The 27,221-nt window shown below is 65.4% G+C and overlaps 1 protein-coding gene across 1 annotated transcript; it reads right to left on the bottom strand.

Annotated features, from left to right (window-relative positions):
• Window positions 1-7,204: 7,204 nt before the first annotated feature.
• Window positions 7,205-26,937, bottom strand: DBNL (drebrin like). Its single transcript, XM_054174925.1, has 14 exons — window positions 26,805-26,937; window positions 26,035-26,090; window positions 22,042-22,154; window positions 19,837-19,911; window positions 19,384-19,530; window positions 18,185-18,262; window positions 17,050-17,201; window positions 16,125-16,179; window positions 15,296-15,370; window positions 14,866-14,968; window positions 11,718-11,864; window positions 10,399-10,505; window positions 8,573-8,669; window positions 7,205-7,344 (listed from the first exon to the last, which is right to left on the bottom strand). Exons 1-14 carry the CDS (start codon window positions 26,885-26,887, stop codon window positions 7,205-7,207), a joined length of 1,428 nt encoding a protein of 475 aa, XP_054030900.1. The 5' UTR covers window positions 26,888-26,937.
• Window positions 26,938-27,221: the final 284 nt, after the last annotated feature.

The following is a 27,221-nucleotide window of genomic DNA, read 5'->3' as shown; positions in this document are numbered from 1 at the left end:
CGGCTGGGAGGAAGAAGTCGGGGGGGGGTGGGGGGGGTGGGCGTGGGGCACCCTCCTTGTGCCCCCAGCAAAGCCTTGTGCCTCCCAGTGAGCCTTTGCTCACTGCAGCTCCGCCCCCCCCCAATCCGTGCAGCCCCCTAGGAGAGCCCCCACTCCCTCCCGGTTCCAGCTCCGCTTCCCGGCCCGGGAAGGCTTCCCCGGCACAGTTCCCCCCCGCCCGGCACAGTTCCCCCCCGCCCGGCACAGTTCCCCCCCGCCCGGCACAGCCCCTCAGCCCAGACCCCAGCATACTCCCCCTGCCCCCCGTGCAGTCTCCCCCAAGCACCCCCAGGCCTGCCCCAGCACCTGGCAGTGCAGAGGGGTGGGAACCCCACCCTAGGGGCTGCCCCCGGCCCCCTGGGCCGTGCTGGGTCCCAGTGCCTGGAGGCTGAGATGGTCCCAGCAGACCCAGTCCAGGGTGGGATGTGGTCCAGTAAGGTACTGGGCTCAGGGGGGGGCAGAGGGTCCGAGGAGTGTGTGTGTGGGGGTGTCCCAGAGGGCAGAGGGACCCCTAAGGAGGTGGGGGTCACAGTAGGGTAGGGGTCTGGGGGGAAGTCCAGGTGGAGGGGGTAGCCCATGAGGGTGGATGTCCCAGCAAGGTCGGGGGGTCCCAGCAGGGGGGGGAGAGGGGGGAGGGCATCCAGAAGAGCAGTGGGACAGGAGGTTGGGATAGCCCCAGCAGTTGGGGGGGAGGTCCTGGCAAATTGGGGTTCCAGGCAGGGGTGGGAGGTTTCAGCACCCACCCGAGCTCTCAGCACCCTCACCACCCCCTGGGCATGTGGGACCCCCTCTGGGTGCCGGGCAGCTGCCCACACCCAGCAGCTGTGGGGCTGCTGGCTGGAGGAGGATGGAGGTGAATGTCCCTGCAGCAGCTCCCCGGGGGCTGTCAGCCTGTCCCACGGCTCGGGAGCAGTGCAGGCAGGGAGGAAAGCCAGCAGCAGAGGATCCCCCCTCAGGGCAGCTGAGTCTGCAGGCCTGATCCAGCCCACAGGGAGGGCTGCTGCCTGCCTGGGGCACAGGTTAGGACATTGCTAAGAGCCTCCCCAGCGCAGCGCAGCCTTCGGACTATTGCCCACTGCTGGCTCTGCAGGTTGGGAGGGAGGAGGCTCCCAAAGCAATGAGAATAGGCTGCAGGGCTCTGGGGAGGTGACCTGCGGGCTCGGGAGCACAGGTGGTGCTCTCCTGGACCCCTCTGGTGACAGGAAGAGGTATGGAAGGAGAATCCCTGAGCACATGGCTCGGAGCTTGGTGCCACCGACAGAGCTTTGGCCGTGGGGAGGTTTTCTTGGCACCAGGGCTGCCGCGACAGACGGAGTCCATCTGTCCCAGCAGGGGACAGCAATCCCAGCACAGGAGCTGCTGAGCTCCGGGAGAAGGCTTTAAACTGGGTTTAAAGGGGGACAGGGGCAGAGCCGGCCCTGGGAATCTGTGCCAGACCACCCAGCCAGGGTGAAGAGGGAGAGGGAAGGTTTCACAGGCAGTTGAGAGAGGTCTCAGAGTCGCTGCCCCTTGAGCTCCTGGGGGACTGCAGCTTCCCAGGTGTCTGCTGGGAATCCAACACAGCAGGGGAAGAACACTCCTGGAGGTGCTTGGGGGGTGTGGAGGATAACCTCCTGACACAGCTGCTGAGGAACCCACCCAGGGCAGGTGCCCTCCTGGACCTGCTTCTCGTGAACAGGGGAAACCTTGGGGGGAAGTAAAGGTTGGAGACTGCCCAGGGCAGGCTCAGGAGCTGGCTGAGTTCTCTATCCCTGGGGAACCAAGGAGAGGGATTGGTAAAACTGCCACCTTGGGCTTCCAGAGGGCAAACCTTGGCCTGTTCAGGGGGCTGAGTGCCAGAGTCCCCTGGGAGGCCACCCTGAAGGATACAGCAGCCCAGGAGGGCTGCAGACAGTCCAGGAGGGAAGTCTCGAAGCTCAGGAGCTGTGTGCTGACAAACAAGTCTGACCTGGCTGAGCAGGGAGCTCGGGCTGCAGCTCCAGGCAAAAGCAGAGTGTGTGGCCTTTGGGAGAGGGGACAGGGCTCTCAGGAGGGCTGCAAAGATGTAGTGAAGCTATGCAGGGAGAAAATCAGGAGAGGCAAAGCACAGCTGGAGCTCAGCTTGGCTACAGCCACTGAGGAGAATAAAGAATGTTTCCATCAATTCATCAGCAGCAAAAGGAGGCCTGGGGGGAATCTCCATTCCTGGTTGGATGCAGAGGGAGCAGTGACCAAGGAGAAGGCTGAGGTGCTCAGTGCCTGCTTTGCCTCAGCCTTTAGCTCTGGACCCAGCAATGCCTCCTGAAGCAGGAGGCAGGGAGGGGAATCAGAGTGAGGTCCCCGCAGTCAGTGAGGCAGTGGTCAGTGACTGCTACACCACTTAGACACACAGAGGTCAGCAGGGCTGGATGGGATGCACCCAAGGGTGCTGAGGGAGTTGGCAGACTGCTGGCCAAGCCACTTTCCATTACTTCCCTGGAGTCCTGGCTCCCTGGGGAGCTGCCAGTGCACTGGAGGGGAGCAAATGTAACTCCCAGCTCCAGAGAAGGAAGAAAGGAGGACCCAGGAACCTGCAGAGCTGGCACTGTGAGCTTGGTGCCAGGGCAGGGCATGGAGCAGGGCACCTCAAGTGCCATTATGCACCACAGAGAGAACAAGCAGGGGATCAGGCCCAGTCAGCATGGGGTTATGAAGGGCAGCTCCAGCCTGCCCGACCTGATCTCCTCTGCCAGGTTGGCCAACTGCTGGATGAGGGAAAGGCTGTGGATGCTGTCCCTGGACTTTGGAAAAGCCTTGGGCACCGCTCCCCCAGAATTCTGTGGCCAAAGAGGCTGCTGCTGGCTTGGCTGAGCAATGCTCTGCTGGATACAGAGGGCCCAGAGAGTGGTGGTCAGTGGAGCTAAATCCAGCTGGAGGCACAAGTGGTGCTCCTCAGGGCTCTGTGTTGGGACCACTTCTGTTTCACATCTTGAGTGATGACCTTGATGAAGGCACAGAGTGCCAGCAGTAAGCTCACAGCTGACACCAGGCTGGGTGTCAGTCTTGATCTGCACAGGAGAGGGAGGCTCTGCAGAGGGGCTTGGGTAGGTTGGATCCATGGCCAACGTTGACAGGAGGAGCTTCAACCAGGCCAAGTGCCAGGGCCAGCACCTGGGGCACAGCCACCCCAAGCAGTGCTGCAGGCCTGGGGCAGTGTGGCTGGAAGCTGCTGGCAGGAAGGGACCTGGGGGTGCTGATGGACAAGCAGCTGAATGGGATCCAGCAGTGCCCAGGGGGCCAAGAAAGCCAAAGGCCTCCTGGCTGGGATCAGCAATGCTGTGCCCAGCAGCAGCAGGGAGGGCATTGGCCCCTGGCACTCAGCTCTGGAGTGCTGTGCCCAGTTGTGGGCAGCTCAGTCCAAGAGAGATGTGGAGGTGCTGGAGCCAGGGCAGGGCAAGGAAGCTGGGAAGGGCCTGGAGAAGAAATCTGATGAGGAGAGACTGAAGGAGCTGGGGATGGTTAGAGTGAAACAGAGGAGGCTGAGGGCAGACCTCATGGCTGTCCACAACTACCTGAGAGGAGGCTGTGGAGAGGTTGGTGCTGGGCTCTGCTCAGGTCATTAGTGACAGAACAAGAGGGAATGGCCTCAAGCTGCCACTGGGAAGCTTTGGACTGGACAGTAAGGAAAAGAGTGGTCAGGGATGGGCACAGGCTGCCCAGGGAGCTGGTGGAGTCCCCAGGCCTGGCTGTGTTTAAGGTGGTTTGGATGTGGTGCTTGGGGATCTGGTTTGGGGGTGACCCTTGCAGAGCAGGGTTCTGGGCTGGACTTGGTGACCCTGAGGGTCTCTTCCACCCTGAGAGTTTCTGTGGTCCTGTGACATCCCCAGCAGCTGCTCAGGCTCCCTGGTGGGTGCTGGGCACCTCTGGGTGCTCATCATCCTTGATGGTGCTGTGCACCTTAGGGAGCCCTCAGCACCTCCACTGGGTGCTCAGCCTCCCTGCTGGTTGCTGGGGGTCCTTGCTAGATGCTCAACACCTCTAGCATCTGCTCAGCATCACCTCTGGGTGCTCAGCACCCTTCTTGGGTGCTCATCATCCCTGTTGGGTTGGAAGGACCTGGCCTGGGCCAGCTGCAGCCCTTGGTGCCTGCTGCACCCTGGACCTGGGCCAGGTGGGTCGGGGCTGGAGGTGGCTCTGTCACCCCTGACCCTCTCCCCCTGCCTCCCAGAGCCTCCTCTCCCGGTATGGGACACAGGATGATGTGTCCTGGGGGTCCCTCTCTCCTCCTGGGGGTCCCTCAGCTCCTTGGGCTGTCCCTCTTCACTGGACCAGCTGTCCCTCCAGCTGTGGCTGTTGGTCCATCCATCCAGGGGGTGTCCCTGGCTGGCTGTCCGTTGGGCTGTCCCTGGCTGTCTGTCCCTCAGCACTCTGTGGGGTTGGGCATTTGAACTTCCAGCTGTCCATCCAGAGGGCTGGGGTCTGTCCTTCTGTCTGCCTCCTGGGGTGTCCATCCATCATTTGGGGTTTCCTTCTGTCCCTAGCTGTCTGTCTGTCCAGCTGGGTGCCCACCCCCCTGCTGGGACAGCCCCTGAGCCATCTGGGTGCCCTCTGCTGGGCACCCATTGCCCCCCTGGAACACCTCAGCCCCAGCCACTGCTTCAACCTCAGCCTGGGCAGGGTGGGTTGGAGGCTTCAGCTCCACTGTCCCCAGACACTCTGCCTGGTGTGGGGCCAGAGCCACCTGCTGGAGGGCAGCCCTGGGGAGGACCTGGTGGCCAAAGGATGCCCTGGTGGCACCCAGCTGAGTGGTGCCCAGAGGGACACCAGGGTGGCTTGAGGGTTGGACATGGCCTGGGGACACCACCATGGCTGCAGTGGGCCCAGGGGAGACCTGCAGCTGATGAGGAGCATGGGGAGAGGACCCCATGGTGGTGCCAGGGTGACCTGGTGCCACCCATGAGGTTTCAGAGGGGACAGGGCACAGAGACCTGAGCCAGACAGCAAGGGCTGCCCATGGCTGGCACAGATGAGCTCACCACATCCTGCTCCCTGGCCTGCCCAGGGCCATGAGATGCCCTCTTCAGTTCTTCTCTGCCAGGGTGCCCACAGGGCCAGCACCTGGCACAGGATAGCACCAGGCTTGTGCCAGCTCTCTGCTGTCTGCACCCTGCTCAGCTGGCCCTGTGACTGTGCCATCCCCAGCCCACATCACTCACATCCCCATGCCAGCCTCACACCACCCCTGTGCCTTTGCCATCCTCACCTCCATGCCATCCTCATTTGTGCCATCCCCATACCTTTGCCCATGTCATTCCCACCCCTATGCCACCCTCAAGCCCATGCCAGCTCTGTTCTTATCCTCAGCCATCTCCATTTCTGTGCCATCCTCATCCCCATGCCTTTGCCCATCCCCTTCCTGTGCCATCCCAATCCTCTCCCATGCCCCTGTGCCAACACTGTCTCCCCACCCTCATCTCTGTGCCACCTCTGTGCCCTCACCACCATCCTGCTTATGACCACACCATGCTGTGCCACCTCTGTGCTCCATCAACTCTGTGCCCACATTCTGCCCATGCCCACATCTTGCCCATGCCACCCCTGTGCCCATGTCACCATCTCCCCCATCCTGTGCCCAGGCCCTAGTGAATGCAGCATTGGTGCCAAGTCCTCACTGCTCTGGGCATGGTGCCAGCCCTTGGGGCAGAAGGGGTGCCCAGCACCCTGGCACAGGGCACCTTCTGGGGCTATCACCTCTGTCTCATGGGGTGATGGCTGCCTACTGCCACAGGATCTCCCCCGGGGCTGGCAGCACCCATGGGTGCCAAGGTGACTGGGGGGAGCCTGGCACCCGCTTCAGAGTGGTTGGCCAAGGTGGGAGAGGTCCTCAGATCCCAGACCCCTGCACCCCTGAGGTCCTCATCCTGCTCCCTGCCACCTCCATGTTCCATGTCCTTGGTGTCCTGCACCTCAAGGTTCTTCGTGTCCCCAAACCCACCCCTGAAGGCCCTTTCTGAGCTCCTTGCCATCGACCTCCCTCCCTCATTAGCCTCCACCAATTAGCACTGGGACTAATTAACCCCCATTAGTGCTGCCTGAGCAGGAGCACCATGGTGACCTGGTCAGCTGGTGATGGCCACTGGTGGCTTCACCTTGGTGAAAGGAACCAAATGCACCCATCCATCATCATCCTCATCCACCCCTATCCTCCATCCCCCCTCCATCCCTCCACCCTCCCTCCAGCCCTCCACCCCCCCTCCAGCCCTTCCTCCCTCCATCCACCCCCCTTCCCTCCACCGCCCCTCCATCTCCACCCCTCCATCACCAAAGAAAAGCCCTTTTATTGTCACCAGGAGGGGTGGGGACAGCACAGGAGCAAAGGACCCCTGGGACCCTGGGAGCAGCCCCTGCGGGGGGGGGGGAGGCCAGGCCGCCCCTGGGGTCCCCAGCAGAGCTCCTGCTACATGTAAAGGGAGAGTGAGGGAGGGCAGGGGGCAGGAGGGGACGGCCGGGCTGGGCTCTTCCTTGTTCACAGTGAATCTGGGCTGCTGGGGGGGAGTCCCAGCCCCTCCCTAGGCTTTGCTGGGTCTGCTCCAGTGGCTGCTGCAGGACTTCAACCCCCAGGCAGCCCTGGGGGCAAGGGAGCTGTGGCAGTGCTGAGCACAAGGGGGCCAGGGGGTGCTCCTCGGGGGCCAGAGGGAGCGTGGGAGGCAAGAGGCAACTTGCTCCCTGGAGGGGTTTGTGCCCCCTGGGCTGGCACTCAACCCCCCCAGCCAGAGGGGCAGGGGGACAGCAGCACTGCAGGGGCTCAGGACATGACGGGACCCTTGGGGCAGAGAGGGGGAAGGAGGCAGGAGCTGAGTGCTGCAGGGAGCTGGAGCAGCTCTGGTGCCAGAGCAGCTCTGGTGCCACGGCAGCTCTGGTGCCACGGCAGCTCTGGTGCCCACAGCAGCTCTGGTGCCATGGCAGCTCTGGTGCCCACAGCATCTCAGGTCCTCCCCAGCAGCTCTGGTGCCACGGCAGCTCTGGTGCCCCCCCAGCTCAGGTGCCCACAGCAGCTCTGGTGCCCCCCCAGCAGCCCTGGCACCCCCAGCAGCCCTGGAGCCCCCTGGCAGCCCTGGAGCCCCCTGGCAGCCCTGGCGCCCCCCGGCAGCCCTGCCCCCCTGCAGCGCTGGAGCCCCCCTGCAGCCCTGCCCCCGGCCCCGGCGGCTCAGGGCAGCAGCTCGACGTAGTTGGCCGGGAACATGCCGAAGCGGCCGTCAGGGCCGTAGCCGCGCCACCAGCCCTCGTCGATCATCTCGATGTTGGTGATGATGTGCTCCGGGTCGAAGGAGATCTCAGTGTCGTCGGCTGCGGGACACAGGGCAGGGAGGCTCAGCCCCGGCCAGCCCCGAGCTGCCTGGCACTGCCCGCCCCAGGCAGGGCGGCTCAGCCCCGAGCTGCCTGGCACTGCCCTCCCCAGGCAGGGCGGCTCAGCCCCGAGCTGCCTGGCACTGCCCTCCCCAGGCAGGGCGGCTCAGCCCCGGCCAGCCCCGAGCTGCCTGGCACTGCCCTCCCTGGGCAGGGAGGCTCAGCCCCGAGCTGCCTGGCACTGCCCTCCCCAGGCAGGGAGGCTCAGCCCCGGCCAGCCCCGAGCTGCCTGGCACTGCCCTCCCTGGGCAGGGAGGCTCAGCCCCGAGCTGCCTGGCACTGCCCTCCCCAGGCAGGGCGGCTCAGCCCCGGCCAGCCCCGAGCTGCCTGGCACTGCCCTCCCCAGGCAGGGAGGCTCAGCCCCAGCTGGCCAGGCCCCGAGCTGCCTGGCACTGCCCTCCCCGGGGCAGGGCGGCTCAGCCCCGGCCAGCCCCGAGCTGCCTGGCACTGCCCTCCCCAGGCAGGGCGGCTCAGCCCCGGCCAGCCCCGAGCTGCCTGGCACTGCCCTCCCCGGGGCAGGGCGGCTCAGCCCCAGCCAGCCCTGAGCTGCCTGGCACTGCCCTCCCCAGGGCAGGGCAGCTCAGCCCTGGCCAGCCCTGAGCTGCCTGGCACTGCCCTCCCCAGGCAGGGAGGCTCAGCCCCGGCCAGCCCCGAGCTGCCTGGCACTGCCCTCCCCGGGAGCAGGGCAGCTCAGCCCCGGCCAGCCCCGAGCTGCCTGGCACTGCCCTCCCTGGGCAGGGAGGCTCAGCCCCAGCTGGCCAGGCCCCGAGCTGCCTGGCACTGCCCGCCCCAGGCAGGGCGGCTCAGCCCCGGCCAGCCCCGAGCTGCCTGGCACTGCCCTCCCCAGGGGCAGGGAGGCTCAGCCCCGGCCAGCCCCGAGCTGCCTGGCACTGCCCTCCCTGGGCAGGGAGGCTCAGCCCCAGCTGGCCAGGCCCGAGCTGCCTGGCACTGCCCTCCCCAGGCAGGGCGGCTCAGCCCCGGCCAGCCCCGAGCTGCCTGGCACTGCCCTCCCCAGGCAGGGTGGCTGAGCCCCGGCCAGCCCCGAGCTGCCTGGCACTGCCCTCCCCAGGCAGGGCGGCTCAGCCCCGGCCAGCCCCGAGCTGCCTGGCACTGCCCTCCCTGGCAGCGGGGCCAGGCTTGCCGGGCCAGGCCGGCACAGGGCTCTCACCAGCCTGGTAGTCGTAGAGCGCCCGGGCACAGAGCCCCTTCCCCGCCAGGTCTGGCACCTCCTGGTACCCCACGGGGTAGGCATCATCCAGGTGGCCCTGCAGGAAGGAGAGGAGGAGAAAAGGACTTATTGGAGGCACCAGCACCGGGCACAGGGAGGGTCACATCCTGCCCCTGGGTCACAGCAACCCCAAGTAGGCTCCAGGCTGGGGGCAGAGTGGCTGCAAAGTGCCCAGCAGGAAAGGCCCTGGGGGTGCTGGGTGCCAGCAGCTGGAGAGGAGCCAGGGAGTGCCCAGCTGGGCAAGGAGGGCAGCAGCAGCCTGGCCTGGAGCAGCAGTGCTGTGGGCAGCAGGAGCAGGGCAGGGACTGTGCCCCTGGGCTGGGCACTGGGGAGGCCACAGCTGGAATCCTGGGCTCAGGGTTGGGCTCTGACTGCCAGAAGGACTTGGAGGGCTGGAGCAGGCCCAGAGCAGGGCAGCAGAGCTGGGGAAGGGTCTGGAGAGCAGGGCTGGGGAGGAGCAGCTGAGGCAGCTGGGGGGGTTGAGGCTGGAGCAGAGGAGGCTGAGGGAGAGCTCATTGCTCTCTGCAGCTCCTGAGAGGAGGCTGGAGCCAGGTGGGGGTTGGGCTCTGCTCCCTAGGAACAAGTGATGGGAGGAGAGGAAATGGCCTCAGGCTGCCCCAGGGGAGGCTCAGGTTGGCCATGAGGAACAATTTCCTCCTGGGAAGGTTTGCCCAGGCCTGGCCCAGGCTGCCCAGGGCAGTGGTGCAGTCCCCAGCCCTGCAGGGCTGTAGCAGCTCAGGCTGGCTGCCTCCTGTTGCTGCCACACACCTCTGGGCCCAGGCTGTGCTGGGCACAGGGAACAGAGGATTCCCTGCCCACAAATCCCTCTGCAAAGTCCTTCTCTTCCTCTCTCCTTCCTCCCTGTCCCATGGGATGCTCCCTAGCAGGTAACACTGGGGGAGGGTCTCAGGGCTCTTAGGTCTGTCTGGGCCTAATGCCAGGAGGAGGCTGGGGGGGGACAGCCCCAGACCTGGGCAGCCTGGGACCAGCCTAGCAGTGGGGGGGAAGAAAGAGCCCTGGGGGGTTTGGGCAGACCCTCAGGTGGGGAGAAGGGAAGTGGGAGGCCTCTGGGTGTGCTGTAAAGGATGCTGCACACTTTGGGATGTCTTTGACTGCTGCTCAGTCAAACCTCCCACCAGTTCCAAGGCACCAGTGCCAGCCCCATCCTGCTGTCCCCCTGGGGGCAAGAGAGACTCTGTCTGGCTCTGACCCAGAGCCCTGCAGATGTGGTGCTGAGGGCCACAGGGTGGTGGTGCCCTGGGGCAGTGCTGGGCTCAGGGCTGGCTTTGATGACCAAAGTTTGATGTCAGCATTGCTAACCCAAGGCCCTCTGTGCCTCCAGGGGCAGCTCTGTGCCTCCAGGAGCAGCTCTGTGCCTCCAGGGGCAGCTCTGTGCCTCCAGGGGCAGCTCTGTGCCTCCAGGGGCAGCTCTGTGCCTCCAGGGGCAGCTCTGTGCCTCCAGGAGCAGCTCTGTGCCTCCAGGGGCAGCTCTGTGCCTCCAGGGGCAGCTCTGTGCCTCCAGGGGCAGCTCTGTGCCAGGACACTGCTGGGCACTGCAGACTCCAGGGGCCAGAGGAGCTGAGCTGGGGCAACTCTCCTGCTGCTGGGTGGGAAAGAAGCAGCAGCAGATGTGGGGCTCCCCCCATGTCCCCCCTGGGCTGGGGGAGGGTGCAGGAAGGGTGCTGAGGGCTCAGCACCGCTGCTACCTCCTGCCAGAACAGGACCATGGCCAACTGCTGGGTGCCCTCCCCCACCCCAGCACCCACCTGGGGAGGTTCCTCATAGATGGCTGCAGAGTCTGCTGGCTCCTCATACAGATTGGCCTCCTCCAGCTGGGCACCAGGGGCACTGCCATTGTACCTGGAGTCTTGTCCTGCAGCACACAGCTCCTGTCATCCCTCCCTGCCACCCCTCCCTGCTCCCTGCCACCCCTCCAGCCTTGCAGTGCCACCAAACTCCAGCTGGACTCCTGCCCTGCTCAGGGGGTGTGGAGCACAGGAAGGGGACAGAGAGGCACAGGAGGCTCTGCTGGGGGAAGGAAGTCTCCTCCAGATGAGCCCTGGCCAAGCTGCTCCTGGTGAGCACCAAGCCTGGTGGAGCAGAGCCTGGCCAAGAGCAGCATCTAGTGGTGACTGAGGCCTGGGGGACCACCAGAGCTTGGCCACCCTGGCTCCTCCTCACTCCTGGCCTCCACCTGCCCCTGGCCCTGCTCACTGGGGTGGATGGAGAAGCTCTGCCACAGCTGCAGGGTTTGAGTCACCAAAGGAGCTCTGCTTCTGGCTGAAGCCAAAAGGCTTCCCAGGTCCATCCTGACTCCTTTGGGCAGCCCCTCTGGGCCTCCCCAGGTGCCCTCTCTGCCTGCTGGAGCTGCCTGTGGACAGGGAGCTGCTTTTGGGTCTCAAGGTGCTTTGGGGAGTTCTGAGTGTGGAGCAAGAGAGCTGGAAAGGAGCTCTGGGGGTGCATGGAGCTGAACTTCACCCAGATGTTCTCAGCCTTTGGGCACTGAACCTCCTGCTGTGGCTGAAGAGGACTGGGTTTGGGTTGGAAGGGACCTTCCAAGGACATCCCCAGCCAGAGCAGGCTGCTCACAGCCCCAGACAGCCTGCCCTGGGCTGGTGCCAGGCTTGGGGCAGCTCCCAGCTCTCTGGGCAGCCTGGGCCAGGCTCTCCCCACCCTCAGTGCCAAACATTTCTCTCCACTCTGGATCTGCCTCTTGGAGCCCAAACCATCCCCCCTTGGCCTGTCCCAGCAGGCCCTGCTCTAAACTCTGTCCCCAGCTTCCTGCTCAGCCCTTGAGGCACTGCAAGGCCACCAGGAGGTCTCCTGGAGCCTTCTCCAGGCTGCACAACCCCAACCCTCTCAGCCTGGCCTCAGCAGAGGGCTTCCAGCCTCTGGAGCACTGCTGTGGCCCATGCCCAGGCTCAGCCCTGCCTGTCCCCTCCAGCTGGAGGCCATCCCTGCAGGTCTCTGGCCCTGAAGCTCCTCCCAAGCCGTGGGGAAAGGAAGCAGAGCTCAGGCAGTGCCCAAGCTGGGGCTGCCCCTGGGAGGGCTGAGGCTGAGCCGCTTCAGTGAGGAGCCAACCCACCTGCAGCAGACCCTGGTGAGGCTGGAGGTGTGCCCCAGGCAGAGGAGGGGGTGAGGGAAGCTGGAGCAGCATCCTGGGCTGGAGAGAGAGCAGGGCCAGGAGCCAGGGGGGTCGGCTCCCGCTGCAGGAAGGGGCTGCGGAGCTTCCCTGGAGAAGGAAGGAAAAGGTCCTGAGGAGCTGGGGCTGGGCCAGGACAGCCCCAGGCCCCAGGGGGAGTCACTGGGGGCAGCTGCTTGGTGCTTTGTGCCCACTGCTGGCTGATCCTCCCAGCTCCCATCCTGGCTGGCAGAACCAGTTTGGCAACTGGGAGCAGCCCAAGCACCAGAGCAGAAGCCTGGGGGAGAAGCTGGGGGGGCCAGGCCCTGCTCCCTGGGAGCTCTGCAGGGGCTTCTGCAGCACCCCTGGGCCTCACAGCTACCAGGAGCAGGGAGGCTGTGGCTGCCCCCTCCCTGGAGGTGCTGAAGGCCAGGCTGGATGAGGCCTGGAGCAGGCTGGGCTGGTGGGAGGGGTCCCTGCCCATGGGATGAGCTCTGAGGTCCCTTCCACCCCAACCCATTCCATGGATCTGTCAGCTGGGAGGATTGGGACAGCTCCAACTCAGCATGGTGTGGAGAGGCAGGAGCCAGGCACAGCCCTGCCAGGGGCTGCCCCTGCCCTGCCCTGCCCCTGCCCTGGGTGCTGGGGGGGGTTTGGCTTCCCTCCTTCCACTGCAGGACTTCAAACCCTGAGGGATTCATTCCTCAGGCTCCAGAATCAACCTGCCCCTGCTAGGACATGGGGGTGGCTCAGCCTGACTGGCAAAGTGCTCAGCACTGTCCCAGCAGGCAGCCTGGTGCCTAGGCCTGGATCAGGGCAGGGCTGGATGGTGGCACTCAGAGAGCTGTGGCCAACAGCTCAACGTTCAGCCAGTGGGGAGTGGAGGCCCTCAGGGCTGGGCCCTGGGACCAGAGGCACCCTGAGCACAGCTGAGATGGCACCAAGCTGTGTGGTGTGGGCACCACTGGAGGGGAGAGATCCAGCCAGAGGCAGCTGGCCAGGCTGCAGAGCTGGGCCCAAGCCACCCTCATGAGGCTCAACAATGCAGCTGGGGCAGGGCAAGCCCCAGCACAGCCCCAGCTGGGGGAGCAGAGCCTGAGAGCAGCCTGCAGGAGAAGGCCTTGGGGGGGTCAGGTGGTGACAGAGTCCCCAGGAGCCAGCACTGGTCCCTGGCAGCCCAGAGGCAGCTGAGTGCTGAGCTGCAGCCAGAGCAGGGAGAGCAGCAGCACAGGGAGGGGATTCTGCCCCTCTGCTCTGCTCTGCTCAGCCCCCACCTGCAGCACTGCCTCCAGCTCTGGGCCCCCAGCACAGGAAGGACCTGGAGCTGCTGGAGAGGCTCCAGAGGAGGCCACCAAGGTGAGCAGAGGCTGGAGAGCAGGCTGGGAGCATTGGGGCTGTTCAGCCTGGAGAAGAGAAGGCTCCAGGGAGGGTGGGGAGAGCCTGGCACAGGCTGCCCAGGGAGGCTGTGGCTGCCTCCTGCCTGGAGGTGTTCAGGACCAGGCTGGATGAGGCCTTGAGCAGCTTGTGCTGGGGGGAGGTGTCCCTGCCCATGGCAGGGGGCTGGAGCTGGATGAGCTTTGAGCTCCCTTCCAACCCAACCCTTTCCATGGTCCCTACCCCTCAAGGCACTTTTCTGCCCCTGTCACAACCCAAAATCTCACTCCAGATGCCTTTGAGCTCCTCTCCAGGAGGCTGAGCTGAGCTGCTGATCCAGCCCTGCCACATGCTCCCAGCAGCTGCTGTCAGCTTGGGTGTTCAGAGCTTCCTGGCTTCTATCTGATAGCTCAGGTTGGTGTCCTCCAAAGGCTCTCACTCCTGCTTGGCTCAAGCAGTGAAGAACACTGGGGGGCAGCCAGGATAGACCATGGCTGTGGGTCCCCTTCTGGCATGAAGAGAGTCAAATTTCATCTTGAAAATGACCTTTGAGCTGCAGAAGTGAAGAACTTTCCTCAGATGCTAAAGCTGCAGCAAGAGCCTGGAGCTGCTTCCCAGCAGGCTCCCCCTCAGCTGTGCTGCTGCAGGAGGTTCCCTGTCAGGGGCAGGACCCTGCCCTTGCCCTGCTTCAGCCACCTGAGGTTCCTCTGCCCCAGCTCTGCAGCCTCCCCAGGGCTCCCTGGGTGTCTGACCTCCTGAAGGAACAGTTCAGGACCACCTGAGGTCTGCTGTCCCTTCATCCAGGTCACTGATGAACACCTTGACCTAGGCTGGACCCAGTCCTGACTAGTGGAGAACACCAGAGACAGGCTGAGAGCTGGCAGAGAGGAACCTAATGGAGTCCTGCAGCTGGGCAGGGAGAGTAACCTGCAGCAGCACAGCTGGGAGGGGATCTGCTGGAGAGCAGCCCCAGGCAGAAGGAGCTGGCAGTGCTGCTGGGCAGCAAGGGCTGCAGGGCACAGCAATGAGCCCTGGGGGCCAAGAAGGCCGAGGGGGTCCTGGGGGCATTCAGAGGAGTGTGGCCAGCAGGGCCAGGGAGGTTCTCTTCCCCCTCTGCTCTGCCCTGCTGAGGCCACACCTGGAACATTGCATCCAGCTCTGGGCTCCCCAGCTGAGGAGGGACAGGGAGCTGCTGCAGAGAGGCCAAGGGAGGGCTGCAAGGCTGCTGAAGGGACTGCAGCACTGCCTGGGGAGAAGAGGCTGAGAGCCCTGGGGGTGCTGAGTGTGGAGAGGAGAAGGCTGAGAGGGGTCTGAGCAATGTCTATCAGTACCTGAGGGCTGGGGACAGGGCCAGGCTCTGCTCACTGTGCCCTGGGACAGGCCAAGGGGCAAGGGATGGAAAGTGCAGCCCAGGAGGCTCCATGTCCCCATGAGGAGGGACTTCTGCCCTGGGAGGCTCCCAGAGGCCTGGAGCAGGCTGCCCAGGGAGGCTGTGGAGTCTCCTTCCCTGGAGCCTTCCCAGCCCTGCCTGGATGTGCTCTGTGTGCCCTGTGCTGGGCTCTGTGCTGCTGCTCTGGCAGGGGCTGGGCTGGATGATCCCCAGGGGTCCCCTCCAAGCCCTCACCTCTGATCTGTGCCCACAACCTCCTGCGCCCCGAGCCCAGCACCTCACCCATCCCCCCCTGCCCAAGCCTGCCTGGGGGCAGCTGTGGGAGAAGGGCTCGGGCCTGGCACCCACCTGGCTGTGCCGCTGGCACCCCCTGGGCCGGTGCCGTCCTCTCCCTCTGCTGGAAGATGTCCCTGGGGTTCACTGCCCTCTGCGCGATCAGCGCCGCGGCCTCCTGCGGGCACACAGCCGGGCTGGGGCCGGGCAGCCTCGGGGCAGCCACAGGGCAGCCTCAGGGCAGCCACAGGGCAGCCTCGGGGCAGCCTCAGGGCAGCCTCGGGGCAGGCCCAGGGCAGCCACAGGGCAGCCTCGGGGCAGCCTCGGGGCAGCCTCAGGGCAGGCCCAGGGCAGCCTCAGGGCAGCCTCAGGGCAGCCTCAGGGCAGGGCAGCCTCGGGGCAGCCTCGGGGCAGCCTCAGGGCAGCCTCAGGGCAGCCTCAGGGCAGCCTCGGGGCAGGGGCAGCTGAGCCACACAGCCACCCCCAGCACACCCCTGCAGCCTACCTGAGCCTTCTCCACCGACTTGCTCCTCTTGAAGCCCTTCCTCTGCCCGGCCTCCTGCTCCTCGGCTTGCTCCCTCTGCAGCCCCAGAGAGAGCTGCTGCAGCCCCCCCAGGCACCCAGCCACCCCCCCAGCCCCCCCAGGCACCCAGCCAGCCCCCCCCAGCCCCAGCAGGCACCCAGCCCCCCTCATCCTGCCTCTTCCATCCCCCTTCCCACTCATCCAACTCCATCCACTCCCATCCAACCCCCCCTGATCCCTCATCCAGCCCTCTCCACCCCTCATCCACCCCTCCAGCCCCATCCAGCCCTCTCCAGCCCTCATCCAGCCCCATCCATCCCTCATCCAGTCCCCCCCAGCCCTCATCCAGCCCTCATCCAGTCCCCACCATCTCTCTTCCACCCCTCCAGGCCCACCCACCCCCCAGGGCTGGAGCTGGTGATGGAGGGTGGATGGGGAGGAAACCCCCAGGACGTGGGAGGGAGAGGCTGGAGCTTTGCTGGGCTGAGGACAAGGATTTGGCCACCAGTGTCCCCATGGAGTTCTGACCTCTGCTTGCCCCCAGGGCTGTGGCTGGGCTGGCCACAGGGAGGTGGCCACCAGTGTGACCATCAAGGGCCACCAAGTGAGATCCCAGGCAGTGGAAGCCCACCCAGAGAAGCCAGTGATGGCCCCAGGGGCCTGGAGGCTCAGCCTCCCCTGCCCAGGGCTGCCCAGGAGCTCCTCCACCCCCCTGCTACCCCAGGCCACAGCATGCTCTGCCCCAGGACACCTTGACCCCCCTGGGGCAGGCCTGAAGTCACCAAGCCCCAGGGACAGCCCCAGAGCTCACCCACTGCTGCTGCTCCTTCTCCCTGCTCTCTGCCTCCTGCTGCTGCTGCAGTCTCCTGCAGGGACAGATCACAGCCTGAGCTTCCCCAGCAGGCAGGGCAGGGGGGGTGGGCTAGGACCTCACCCTGGGGGGCCCTGACATTGGCAGCCAGCTGAGGAACCACAGGAGGAGAGTGGGGCAGGAGCTGCTCCAAGTGGTGGGAGCAAAGCAGGGACCTGCCTTCCCCCAGGGTCACAGAGAAGAGCACCCAGCACAGGGGGGGCAGGGCTGACCCCTCCAGCCCAGCTCCAGACAGGGAGGTGATGTCCTCTGCAGCCCCACACCACCCCTGGGGGAGGAAAGAGCAGCAGAGTGCTGGGCCCTGCACACAGCAGCTGCCCTTGCAGGGCTCCCAGCCCCCCCAGCCAGCCTGGCCCTCTGGCACCCCCCAACTGGAATCTGTGGGAGCCTCATGGTGGTCACAGCTCTCAGGGACACATCACAGAAGCATTCTGCAAGGGGTTGCTTGGTCCTGGGGGGCAGGGAGAGCCATGGAAGGTGCTGCACAAGTGGCCAAGGAGAAGATGCTGTCCCCATCAAGGGGTCTGGCTGGGGGCAGCCCAGCTGGAGGAGCCCCTGGGCCAGCCCAGCCAAACCTCCACCTCCATGAGGGTGAATGTGGCTCAGCCACACCTCAGGTGGCATGGGGGCAAGCAGGGGAGTGAGACCAACAGGTCCAAGGGCCTCAAGGTGTGGTGGTGGCCAGGCTGAGCCTGCCCTGGTGCAGGATGAGTCCTCAGCTGCTGCCTTAAGGGAGGTCTCCGGCACTGCAGCGCTGGCAGCAGCAGGGACCGCACTGCGCTGCTGGGACAAGGGGACACAGCCCCAGCAGATCCTGGAGAGGGCTCTGGGCACTGTGCCCACCCTGTCCAGCCCCAAGACTCACTTCTGGGCCTCAATCTGGCTGGATCTGGCCTTGTAGCTCTGCTCCCTCCTGGCTGCCTCCTGCAGCTCCCTCTCGCGCCGCTCGCGCTCCAGCCGCTGCCGCTCCTCCTCCGCTCGCCGCTTCTCCTCCAGCCTCCTGTTCTCCTCATCCTTCTGGGGGCACAGGTGGCACAAGCCCTGCCTTCAGTCCTCTGGGACCCACCCCACAGCCAGCTCTCTGCCACCCCAGCAGCTTTGCCACCTCCCCTGCCCGAGCACGGAGGGCTCCCTGCAGCCGCAGGCTTCCCCCCGGCGGCTAAGCTGGAAGCCAGCCGGGGAGCAGGCAGCGAGCACAGAGCATCCTCCTCCTGCTCCTCAGCCTCCAGGAGATGCCTTCAGAAAGGCAAAGCCCCCAGCCCCAGCCCCTCCTCACCCAGGTGCAGTTTGCCACCCAGCCTCTCCCCCTGGGCCCAGCCTGCTGCCAAGTCTGAGTGAGCTCAGAAGCTCTTCCAGACCTTTGTCCTCCTCCCTCTGCACCCCAAGGAGGACTCCAGGAGAGCTCCACGTGGAGAGGGGAGCTGCAGAGGGAGAGAAAGCAGAGAATCATGGAGCCCCAGACTGGCTTGGGTGGGAAGGGACCTTCCAAGCTCACCTAGACCCCCCTGCAGCCAGCAGGGACATCCCCAGCCAGAGCAGGCTGCTCACAGCCCCAGACAGCCTGCCCTGGGCTGGTGCCAGGCTTGGGGCAGCTCCCAGCTCTCTGGGCAGCCTGGGCCAGGCTCTCCCCACCCTCAGTGCCAAACATTTCTCTCCACTCTGGATCTGCCTCTTGGAGCCCAAACCATCCCCCCTTGGCCTGTCCCATCAGGCCCTGCTCTAAACTCTGTCCCCAGCTTCCTGCTCAGCCCCTGAGGCACTGCAAGGCCACCAGGAGGTCTCCTGGAGCCTTCTCCAGGCTGCACAACCCCAACCCTCTCAGCCTGGCCTCAGCAGAGGGCCTCCAGCCCTGCCAGCACTGCTGTGGCCTCCTCTGGCCCTGCTCAGATCCCTGTCTGTGCTGAGGGCTCCAGAGCTGCCCCAGGGAACTCCACACCTCCATCCCACCTCCCAACCCACTGATGCAGCTGCAGCAGAGGCTGCTCTCCTGCCTCCCTCACCTCAGCCTTGGCCCAGAAGTTGTCTTTGTTGACTCTCTTGATCTCACACATTGCATTTGTCTTCTGGTACACAGTGCCCTGGGGGGAAGGCAGAAGGTGACCCTCATGGAGCAGCCACAGGTCCTGGTCAGACCCTCTTTGCCTTTCTCCAGTCTCACAGCCCAGCAGCCAGGGCTGGAAGGGCCAACAGAGCCCTGGGACTGGAACCTGATGCTTCACCCCAGGCTTTCAGGAAGGGTTGGCTGAAGCCCATCAGTGCCTGAGCTGCCAGCAGTGGAGGCTCCCAGCCTGCTCCTCCCCTTGCCTCAAGTTAAAAATGAAGTCATCTGCAAAGCCCAGCCTGGGGCAGCCAGCAAGGTGACCAGAAGCCATGGGAAGGTGGCCCTGCCACAGCAAAGCAGGGCTGGGGGACACTGAGGGCTCAGCTCAGCTCTACAGCAGGGCTGCAGATCACCTGAAGCTGAGCTGCTCCTGTGGCAGCTGAGCAAGCTCCTGGCTGGGGTGCTCAAAAACCTCCAGAAGGCTTCAGCTGGAGGGAAGCTGCTGAGGCCTCAACACTTCACAGCACTGGGGGGAGGGAAAGCCTCAGGTCTCCTTTGCAAGAGGGACAAAGTTCTGCTTGTCCCCTGCCCCACAGCTGCTCCACAGCCTGGGAGCAGCCCCACAGCCTCTCTGTGCCTTCAGGCACCTGAGCAGAGCTGTGGACATCAGCCCTGCTGCCAGAGCAGTTGGGGCTGCAATCATGGAACCATGGAATGGTTTCAGTGGGAAGGAACCTTCCAAGCTCATCCAGCCCAGCCCTCTGCACTGAACAGGAACATCCCCAGGCAGAGCAGGCTGCTCAGAGCCCAAACCAACCTGCCCTGGGCTGGTGCCAGGCTTGGGGCAGCTCCCAGCTCTGAGCTGCTCGGGCCAGGCTCTCAGCACCCTCAGTGCCAAACATCTCTTCCTTCTCTCCCTCTTGGAGTCCCAAGCCATCACTCCTTGTCCCCACCTCCCCCTGTGGCTCTGCCACCACCTCATCTCCTTGCCCTGACCCACTCCATAACAAGCCAGAGAGAGAGGAACCAGCCCTGGTGCTGCCACAGCAGAGCACAGGGACCCCGACACCCACCACAGGGTCACTGAGGGTGGCCCCAGCCCCTTCTCCTGCCTGCAAGCACAGAGTGCCCACAGAGCCACCCCAGGAGCCAACTCACCACAGGAGCTTGAGGACCTGAGTCCTGGAACTTGCTGCTCTCCTTGTGGAAGTTGTAGTTGGCCCCAGAGGCCTTGGCAACCTTCTCCATGATGAGCTCAGGCTCCACGTCCTCCTCGGTGCGGGCATTGATGGTGACATGAGCCCCCTGGGCAGGGGTCACAGCACAGGGGTGAGAGGAGGCTCCAGAAGCCACCACAGCTGCTCTGAGAGGTCCCCACCAGCAGGGGAGAAGAGGCTGATGCCAGCTCCTCCCCAGTCTCCAGCCCTACCCTGGCCTGCAGGAGGTTCCTCCATCCCCGAGGCATGGCCCCGAGCTCTCCTGCAGCTGGCCCCGAGCCCGCCCTGCAGCCATCTCTGTGCCACCCCAAAGAGCAGGGCACAGCTCCCTGTGGCCATGGCCTAGCCTGAAGCCCCCCACAAGCCAAGCAGGACCCCTGCCAAAGGCTCAGACCTTCAGGAAGTTGGCCACGGTGCTGACGTGGTTGGCGCAGGCTCCTTTCCGGACGTCGTTGACTCCTTCCCCTGTCTGCAGAGAGGCAGCAGCTGAGAGACCTCCCTCAGCACCAGCCCAGGGCCACAGGGCACAGCCTCAGGCTGCCCCAGGGGAGGCTCAGGCTGATGGGAGGAAGAAATTCTTCCCAGGCACAGACTGGCCACTGGAATGTGCTGCCCGGGGAGGTGGTGGAGTCCCCATCCCTGGAGGGGCTTCAGAAGGGTCTGGAGGAGGCCCTGGGTGCCATGGTTCAGCTGATTGATGGGGGGGGAGGGGGCAGAGCTGGGACTTGGGGAGCCCAGAGGTCTCTGCCAGCCTGGTTGGTGCTGGGATTCTGAGCCTGGGACTCTGTGCCTCTGATGCTGTGACCCTGGAGGTCAGCCAGGAGCTTGGGAAGAAGCTCTTCAGTCCCAGGGCAGTGAAGCTGTGGCCCAGGCTGCCCAGGGAGGCTGTGGCTGCCTCCTCCCTGCAGGTGCTCAAGGCCAGGCTGGAAGAGGCTCTGAGCAGCTGAGTCCAGCTGAGTGGTGTCCCTGGGCATGGGGGCAGGTTGGAGGAGAGGATCTCTCAGCTCCCCACAGGAGAGGTTCTCCAGCCTCAGGGCATCCTGGTGGCCTCCTCTGGAGCCTCTCCTGCAGCCCTTCTGTGGCCTTCTGCCACTCTGTGATTCTGTGCTTGGAAGAGCTGAGGCTGGGGCTGGCTCCTCCACAGCAGCCCCTGGGGGGGGCTGCCACCAGGCTCTAAGGAATGGCATCCTGGCAGCAGGGCATGGAGGTGCCAGGCCCAGGGTGGAGAGGATCAGGGAGCATCACCCCCAGCATGCAGGGTGTGACAAGAGGCCAAGGGTGGATTCTGTGGACCCTCAGCATGGCTGGGTCAGAAGAGACCTCTGGAGGTCATCCAGCCCAACCCCCTTGCTCCAGCAGGGACAGCCAGAGCAGGCTGCCCAGGAGCACAACTGGTTTGGAAGGTCCCCAGAGGAGAGCCCCAGCCCAGGGTGGGTTTCCAGCAGCAGCTCCTCAGCCTGAGTCTGCAGAGCATCTGTGGAGGCCATGGCAAAGCCCTCCCCAGGGGGGGCTGGGTTGGTGTTGGTCACCTTCTGGTACAGAAGCACAGAATCACCTGGTTGGAAAAGACCTCCAAGCCCTTGGAGTCCAACCAGGAGCCAACATCTCCCTGCACACAGCTCCCATGGGGCTGAGCTCCTCCCCCAATCATCTCTGGAACCCCTCCAGGGGACTGCACCCCTGCCCTGGGCAGCCTGGGCCAGGCCTGGGCAACCCTTCCCAGGAAGAAATTGCTCCTCATGGCCAACCTGAGCCTCCCCTGGGGCTCCTTGAAGCCATTTCCTCTCCTGCTGTCCTTGTTCCTTGGGAGCAGAGCCCAGCCCCCACCTGGCTCCAGCCTCCTCTCAGGCCCTTGTAGAGCCCTGAGCTGTCCTGGAGCCCAGGTGAAGCCTATGCCAAGGAGGTGTCCCCAGAGGTCTTGGGGCTATGCAGTGGTTGCCAAAGGACTCCCAGGATGGACACAGCATCCAGTGCTGGCACCTTCCCTGGTGGAGCAGGGGCTGAACATGGTCAGCTTTGAGCCAGGCAGGTCCAGCAAGACCCATTCCAGGACCCCACCCCTGGCCAAGGCTGGAGGCCACAGCTGGGGGGAAGAGGGAGAACATGGGACAGAGCCAACCCTGCAGACTCCAAGGTCAGTGCAGCAGCAGGGGGAGGTGCTCCAGGTGCTGGAGCAGAGATTTCTCTGCAGCCCCATGGTGAGGACCATGAACAGTAGAGCAGATTCCACCTGCAGCCCCTGGAAGACCCCCAGTGGAGCAGGCTAAGGAGGCTGTGGGCAGCTGTGCTGGGGCAGGCTCCTGTCTGACCTGCAGCCCCATGCAGAGAGGAACCCCCACTGGAGCAGGTCTGCTGGCAGGAGCACCCTGCAGGACCAGCTTGCAGTGGAGCCACGCTGGGGCAGGCTCTCCATGGAAGGAGGGCAAGCTGGTGAAGAGCTTGGGAGCCCAGGGAACACCCTCAGGATTGCAGCTGGGGGGAGAGGACTCCAGGTGCCAGCTGCTGCAGGTGAGGCAGCCACGAGCCAGGGGGGAGCTGGAGGGAGGCTCCAGCCCAGCAGGTCCCTGCAGGGCCAGGGCCAGGGCCTGTTCACACTCACCCAGTTGATGAGGACATATTTGGGCAGGCCAGAGTTGGGGTCCTTCACCCTGCAGAAGGCATACATCACCTTCCCACTGTTGAGCTCCTCCACCATCTCCTCCAGGCCACCATCTGCCCCAGGAGAGAAGAGAGGAGGTGAGCTGAGCAGAGCAGGCAGCTGTGGTGGGAGAGCCTGCAGCCTGCTGGCTGCTCATCAGCCAGAGTGCTCCCACACCAAGAGCATTCCAGATGCCTCCTGTTGATCCCAGACCTCCCAGTACCTGCTCAAAGCACCACCCCCCCATGGCCCTCAGCACCACAGCTCCAGGGCTCTGGAACCCCTCCGGGGCTGGGGACTGCACCACTGCCCTGGGCAGCCTGGGCCAGGCCTGGGCAAACCTTCCCAGGAGGAAATTGTTCCTCATAGCCAACCTGAGCCTCCCCTGGGGCACCCTGAGGCCATTGCCTCTCCTCCCATCACTTGTTCCTAGGGAGCAGAGCCCAACCCCCACCTGGCTCCAGCCTCCTCTCAGGAGCTGCAGAGAGCAATGAGCTCTCCCTCAGCCTCCTCTGCTCCAGCCTCAACCCCCCCAGCTGCCTCAGCTGCTCCTCCCCAGCCCTGCTCTCCAGACCCTTCCCCAGCTCTGTTGCCCTTCCCTGGCCCTGCTCCAGCCCTCCAAGTCCTTCTGGGGACTTGTTCTGAGAACCCTTCTGAGGGAAGCAATTCTTCCTGGTACCCAACCTGAACCTCCCTCGGTGCAACTTGAGACCACTTCCTCTTGCCCCGTCTCTTGCTCCCTGGCTCACCAGCCCAGCCCCCACCTCCCACAACCTCCTCTCAGGTAGCTGAGGGGAGCAATGAGATCTCCCCTTACAGAGAGGAGCAGAGCTAACCCCTGGCACATGGTGGGACACAACCTCAGCAGAGGGGCCCAGGGTGACCCTGCCACACGTTGTCCCTGCCCTGACACCCCACCAGCCACAGCCTGGCTGCCAAAACCTCCCAGAGAAGGAGGGAAAATGCAACAAGCTGGCAGCTGGCAGCTCTGAAAGACCTCCCCAGGCCAGGGCCCTCCTCTGGGCTTTGGTCTGAGCCCTGGAACCACGACCTGCAGCTTCCCCCCAGCCTGCTGCAGCTTCCCCCCAGCCTGCTGCAGCTTCCCCCCAGCCTGCTGCAGCTTCCCCCCAGCCTGCTGCAGCTTCCCCCCAGCCTGCTGCAGCTTCCCCCCCGGCTGGCTGCAGCTTCTCATGGGGCGGCTGCAGCTTTCCCCCGGCCCAGCTCCTACAGCATCCTCCCTGACTCCATCCCAGCCCCTGCAGCTTGCCCCCGAGGTGCAGCTTCCCCCCGAGCTGCTGCAGCTTCCCCCCGAGGTGCAGCTCCCCCCGAGGTGCTGCAGCTTCCCCCGGAGCCCCTGCAGCTCCCCCGGAGGCCCTGCAGCTTGCCCCCGAGCTGCTGCAGCTTCCCCCGGAGCCCCTGCAGCTCCCCCCGAGGTGCAGCTCCCCCCGAGGTGCAGCTCCCCCCGAGGTGCAGCTTCCCCCGGAGCCCCTGCAGCTCCCCCCGAGGTGCAGCTTCCCCCGGAGCCGCTGCAGCTTGCCCTGGAGCTGCCGCTGCCACCCCGCAGCTGCTGCAGCTCCCCCCTGCCGGTCTCCCCCGGGCTGGGTTCCCTCTCCGCAGCTCTGTGCCTGCCGCGGAGCTTTCCGGAGCTGCCAGGAACCGAATCCCGGCCGGAAGATGCTAGCCGGGGAGGGGCTGAGGGTTTGCCCTCGCCATGGAACAAATCCTACGGCAGGGGGTGGGAAGTGACCTCTGGAGCTCCCCCAGCCCAAGCCCTGCTCCAGCAGGGCTCCCACAGCAGCTTGCCCAGGGGCACAGTGCCCAGGGGGGGTTGGAAGCTCTCCAGAGGAGACTCCACAACCTCTCTGGGCAGCCTGCTCCAGGCCTCCAGCACCCTCACACCAAACTACTTTCTCCTCCTCTCCAGCTGGCATCTCCTGGCTGCCAATCTGTGCCCCTTGCCCCTTGGCCTGGCCCTGGGCACCACTCAGCAGAGCCTGGCCCCAGCCTCCTGCCCCCCACAGCTCCTTCAGCTCTTGCTGAGCATTGCTCAGCTGCCCTCTGGGGCTGCTCTTCTGCAGGCTCTCAGCCCCAGGGCTCTCAGCCTTTGCTGCTGCCAGAGCTGCTCCAGGCCCCTCAGCAGCTTCCCAGCCTGCCCTGGACTCTCCCCAGCACTTCCCAGGCTCTGCAACTGGGGAGCCCAGAGCTGGAGCCAGGAGTGCAGCTGTGGGCTCCCCAGGGCAGGGCAGAGGGCAGCAGAGCCTCCCTTGCCCTGCTGCCCACACTCTCCTCCATGCCCCCCAGGACACCACTGAGGCCTTCTTGGCCCCCAGGGCACACTGCTGGCTCCTGGGCACCTTCTTGTCCCCCAGCCCTCCCAGCTCCTTCTCCTGGAGCTGCTTCCTAGCAGGTTCCCCCTCAGCTGTGCTGCTGCAGGAGGTTTTTGCTCCCCAGGGGCAGGACCCTGCCCTTGCCCTGCTTGACCCTCCTGAGGTTCCTCTGTCCCAGCTCTGCAGCCTGGCCTGGGCTCCCTGGGCCCCAGCACAGCCTGGGGCTGTCAGGCACAGCTCCCAGGCTGGTGCCAGCAGCAAACTGGCTCAGGGTCTGCCCTGTGCCTCATCCACATTGCTGATGAAGACCTCAACCAAGACTGGACCCAGTGCCGACCCCAGGGGAACACCACCAGGCCTCCAGCCAGACTCTGTGCTGCTGCTCACAAGCCTCTAAGGAGCTCTGTCCTTCAGTTCTCGATGCAACTCATCCAACCCAGGCCTCCTGAGCTTGCCCAGGAGCTGCTCTGGGTGAGAGGACACAAAGGGATGTGCTGGAGGGGCAGAGCTGTGCTGAGTCCAGCCAGGTCCAGGAGCAGCAGCACCTGGGACACTTAACTCACAACCTCACTGAGCAGCAAGACCTAAGCTCACAGCCCTCTTCCACACCACCATCAGCACATGCACATCCCAGAGCCTCACCAGCCCCATGCTGATCTGCAGCACAGAGCCCCCACAGCCCCCATCCTCGATGCAAAACCATCCAGGAACCAAAGCACCCTCGGCCTGGGCCCCACCAGTGCCTGTGGAGCTGCCCAGCACCACCTCACCCAACCAGGAGAAACTAATGGGGAAGGGTGAGGGAGCCTGGCTGAGAGCTGGGGATGCAAATCTCCAGAGTGGAGAAACCAGACAGGACAGGATTGGTGCCAGCTGGGGCTCTGCAGCCAGGAGAGTTTGTGCAGCTGAGTGAGAACCAAAGAACCAATCCTGGGATCATGGAATGGTTCTGTTTGAAAGAGACCTTTCAGAGCACCCAGTCCAAGCCTGACCCCAGCACTGCCAGGGCACCACCATCCATGGCCTCAGCACCACAGCTCCAGGGCTCTGCAGCCCCTCCAGGGCACTGCACCACTGCCCTGGGCAGCCTGGGCCAGGCCTGGACAAACCTTCCCAGGAGGAAATTGTTCCTCATGGCCAACCTGAGCCTCCCCTGGGGCAGCCTGAGGCCATTGCCTCTCCTCCCATCACTTGTTCCTAGGGAGCAGAGCCCAACCCCCACCTGGCTCCAGCCTCCTCTCAGGAGCTGTAGAGAGCAGTGAGCTCTCCCTCAGCCTCCTCTGTGGCCTCCCCAGTGCCCAGCCCAGGGGCACAGTCCCTGCCCTGCTCCTGCTGCCCACGGCACTGCTGCTCCCGGCCAGGCTGCTGCTGCCCTCCTTGCCCAGCTGGGCACTCCCTTGCCGTACAAAAGCAGTTCCAGGAGGCCCAAGCTGGACTCTGAAGCACTCCCAGGTCCTTCCTTCCCTCACCGCCAGCAAACCCCTCCCCCCCCCAGCCACGGCGGCAGGGCAAGGCAGACACTTCCTCCCGCACCGCCGGGATGCCCCCAGAAGCTCCGAGCGACAAAAGCCACCCCGGTCCCACGTGCGGAGCCCTGCAGCCCCCCCGGGGGCGTCTCCCCCCTCACCTCCGGAGCCAGCCACACGCAGGTCATTGCTGTTGCCTTCGTAGGTGAAGAGAGCCCTGAGGCAGGGGAGCAGGGGTTTGTCCAGCCCGGGGGGGGGCAATGTGCGCTCAAAGGAGCACAGCGCCGCCCAAACCCCCCACAGCACCCCCCCGCTGGGCCACCCCCCCATGCACGGAGGTCCCCTCCCCACTCCTGCTGCCCCACAGCCCAGGCACTTCCCGATCCTCCCTTTCCACCCCACAGCCCCCACCCCAGCCCCCCCCGCACCCCCGACCGCCTCCACCCCCCACATCCTCTGACTAATCCACCCCCGCCCCCCACAGCCCACGCCAGGCCCTGGCCCAGCCCCGAATCTTCCCTCACCCACCCTGCAGACACCCCCACCCGGCCTCGCTTCGCTTCCCCCCCCCGTCCCCACCTCCCCCCACTCCGATCCCCCAGACCCTTCCCGATCCTCCGTGCGTAACCCGCAGCCCTCCCCAAACACCCCCAACCCCCTCCTTACCACCCCCAATCCCCCTCCCCACCATCCTCATATCCGCGTCCCCACCATCCTCATACCCTCCCCCCAGCATCCCTCACATCTCCCCATCCCCCCCAAGCCCCCTACCCCCTCGATCCTCCAACACCCCTCGAACCTCCCCTTCCTCAACCCTCCGAACCCCTTCCACCCCTGCCCCACCACATCCTACACCCCCGGCCCACGTTTCCCTCCTGTGCCCCTCCCCGAGCCCCTTCCCAGTCGCTCCCAGTGCCCCCCAGCGCCTCACCAGTCCGTGGGGCTTCCGGCCGCCACGACCCTCCCGTAGGCCTCCTGCAGCGCTCGGCCGTTCTTGCTCAGGTTCAGCGCCATGGCAGCGCCGCTCCCGGACCGCCCCCGCCGCGCTCCGCACCTACCGGCCCCGCCCCGGCCCCGCCCCCCGCCCGCCCCACCGGCACCGCCCCGGCACCGCCTCCCGCCCGCCCCACCGGCCCCACCCCATCGGCACCGCCCCGGCACCGCCTCCCGCCCGCCCCACCGGCCCCGCCCCACCGGCACCTCCCCGGCACCGCCTCCCGCCCGCCCCACCGGCACCGCCCCGGCACCGCCCCTGGGACCACCCCATCGCCGCCTCCCGTCCACCCTACCGGCACCGCCCCGGCACCGCCCCGGCACAGCCCCTGGGGCCGCCTCGGGACCGCCCCAC

The sequence above is a fragment of the Dryobates pubescens genome, chromosome 31, assembly GCF_014839835.1.
Source record: "Dryobates pubescens isolate bDryPub1 chromosome 31, bDryPub1.pri, whole genome shotgun sequence".
NCBI lineage: Eukaryota > Metazoa > Chordata > Aves > Piciformes > Picidae > Dryobates > Dryobates pubescens.
The sequence above is the reverse complement of the archived record's forward strand: the minus strand, read 5'-3'. Positions and strand labels throughout refer to the sequence as shown.

What these genes read in the sequence shown, in the direction of transcription:
- DBNL (XM_054174925.1), bottom strand. Translation starts at nt 26,887, where the DNA reads ATGGCGCTGAACCTGAGCAAGAACGGCCGAGCGCTGCAGGAGGCCTAC. An exon ending in AGAAGGAGCAGCAGCAGTGG is followed by an intron (nt 15,371 to 16,124) that starts GTGAGCTCTGGG and finishes CTGGGGCTGCAG; the next exon opens with AGGGAGCAAGCCGAGGAGCA. An exon ending in AGTCGGTGGAGAAGGCTCAG is followed by an intron (nt 14,969 to 15,295) that starts GTAGGCTGCAGG and finishes GTGTGCCCGCAG; the next exon opens with GAGGCCGCGGCGCTGATCGC.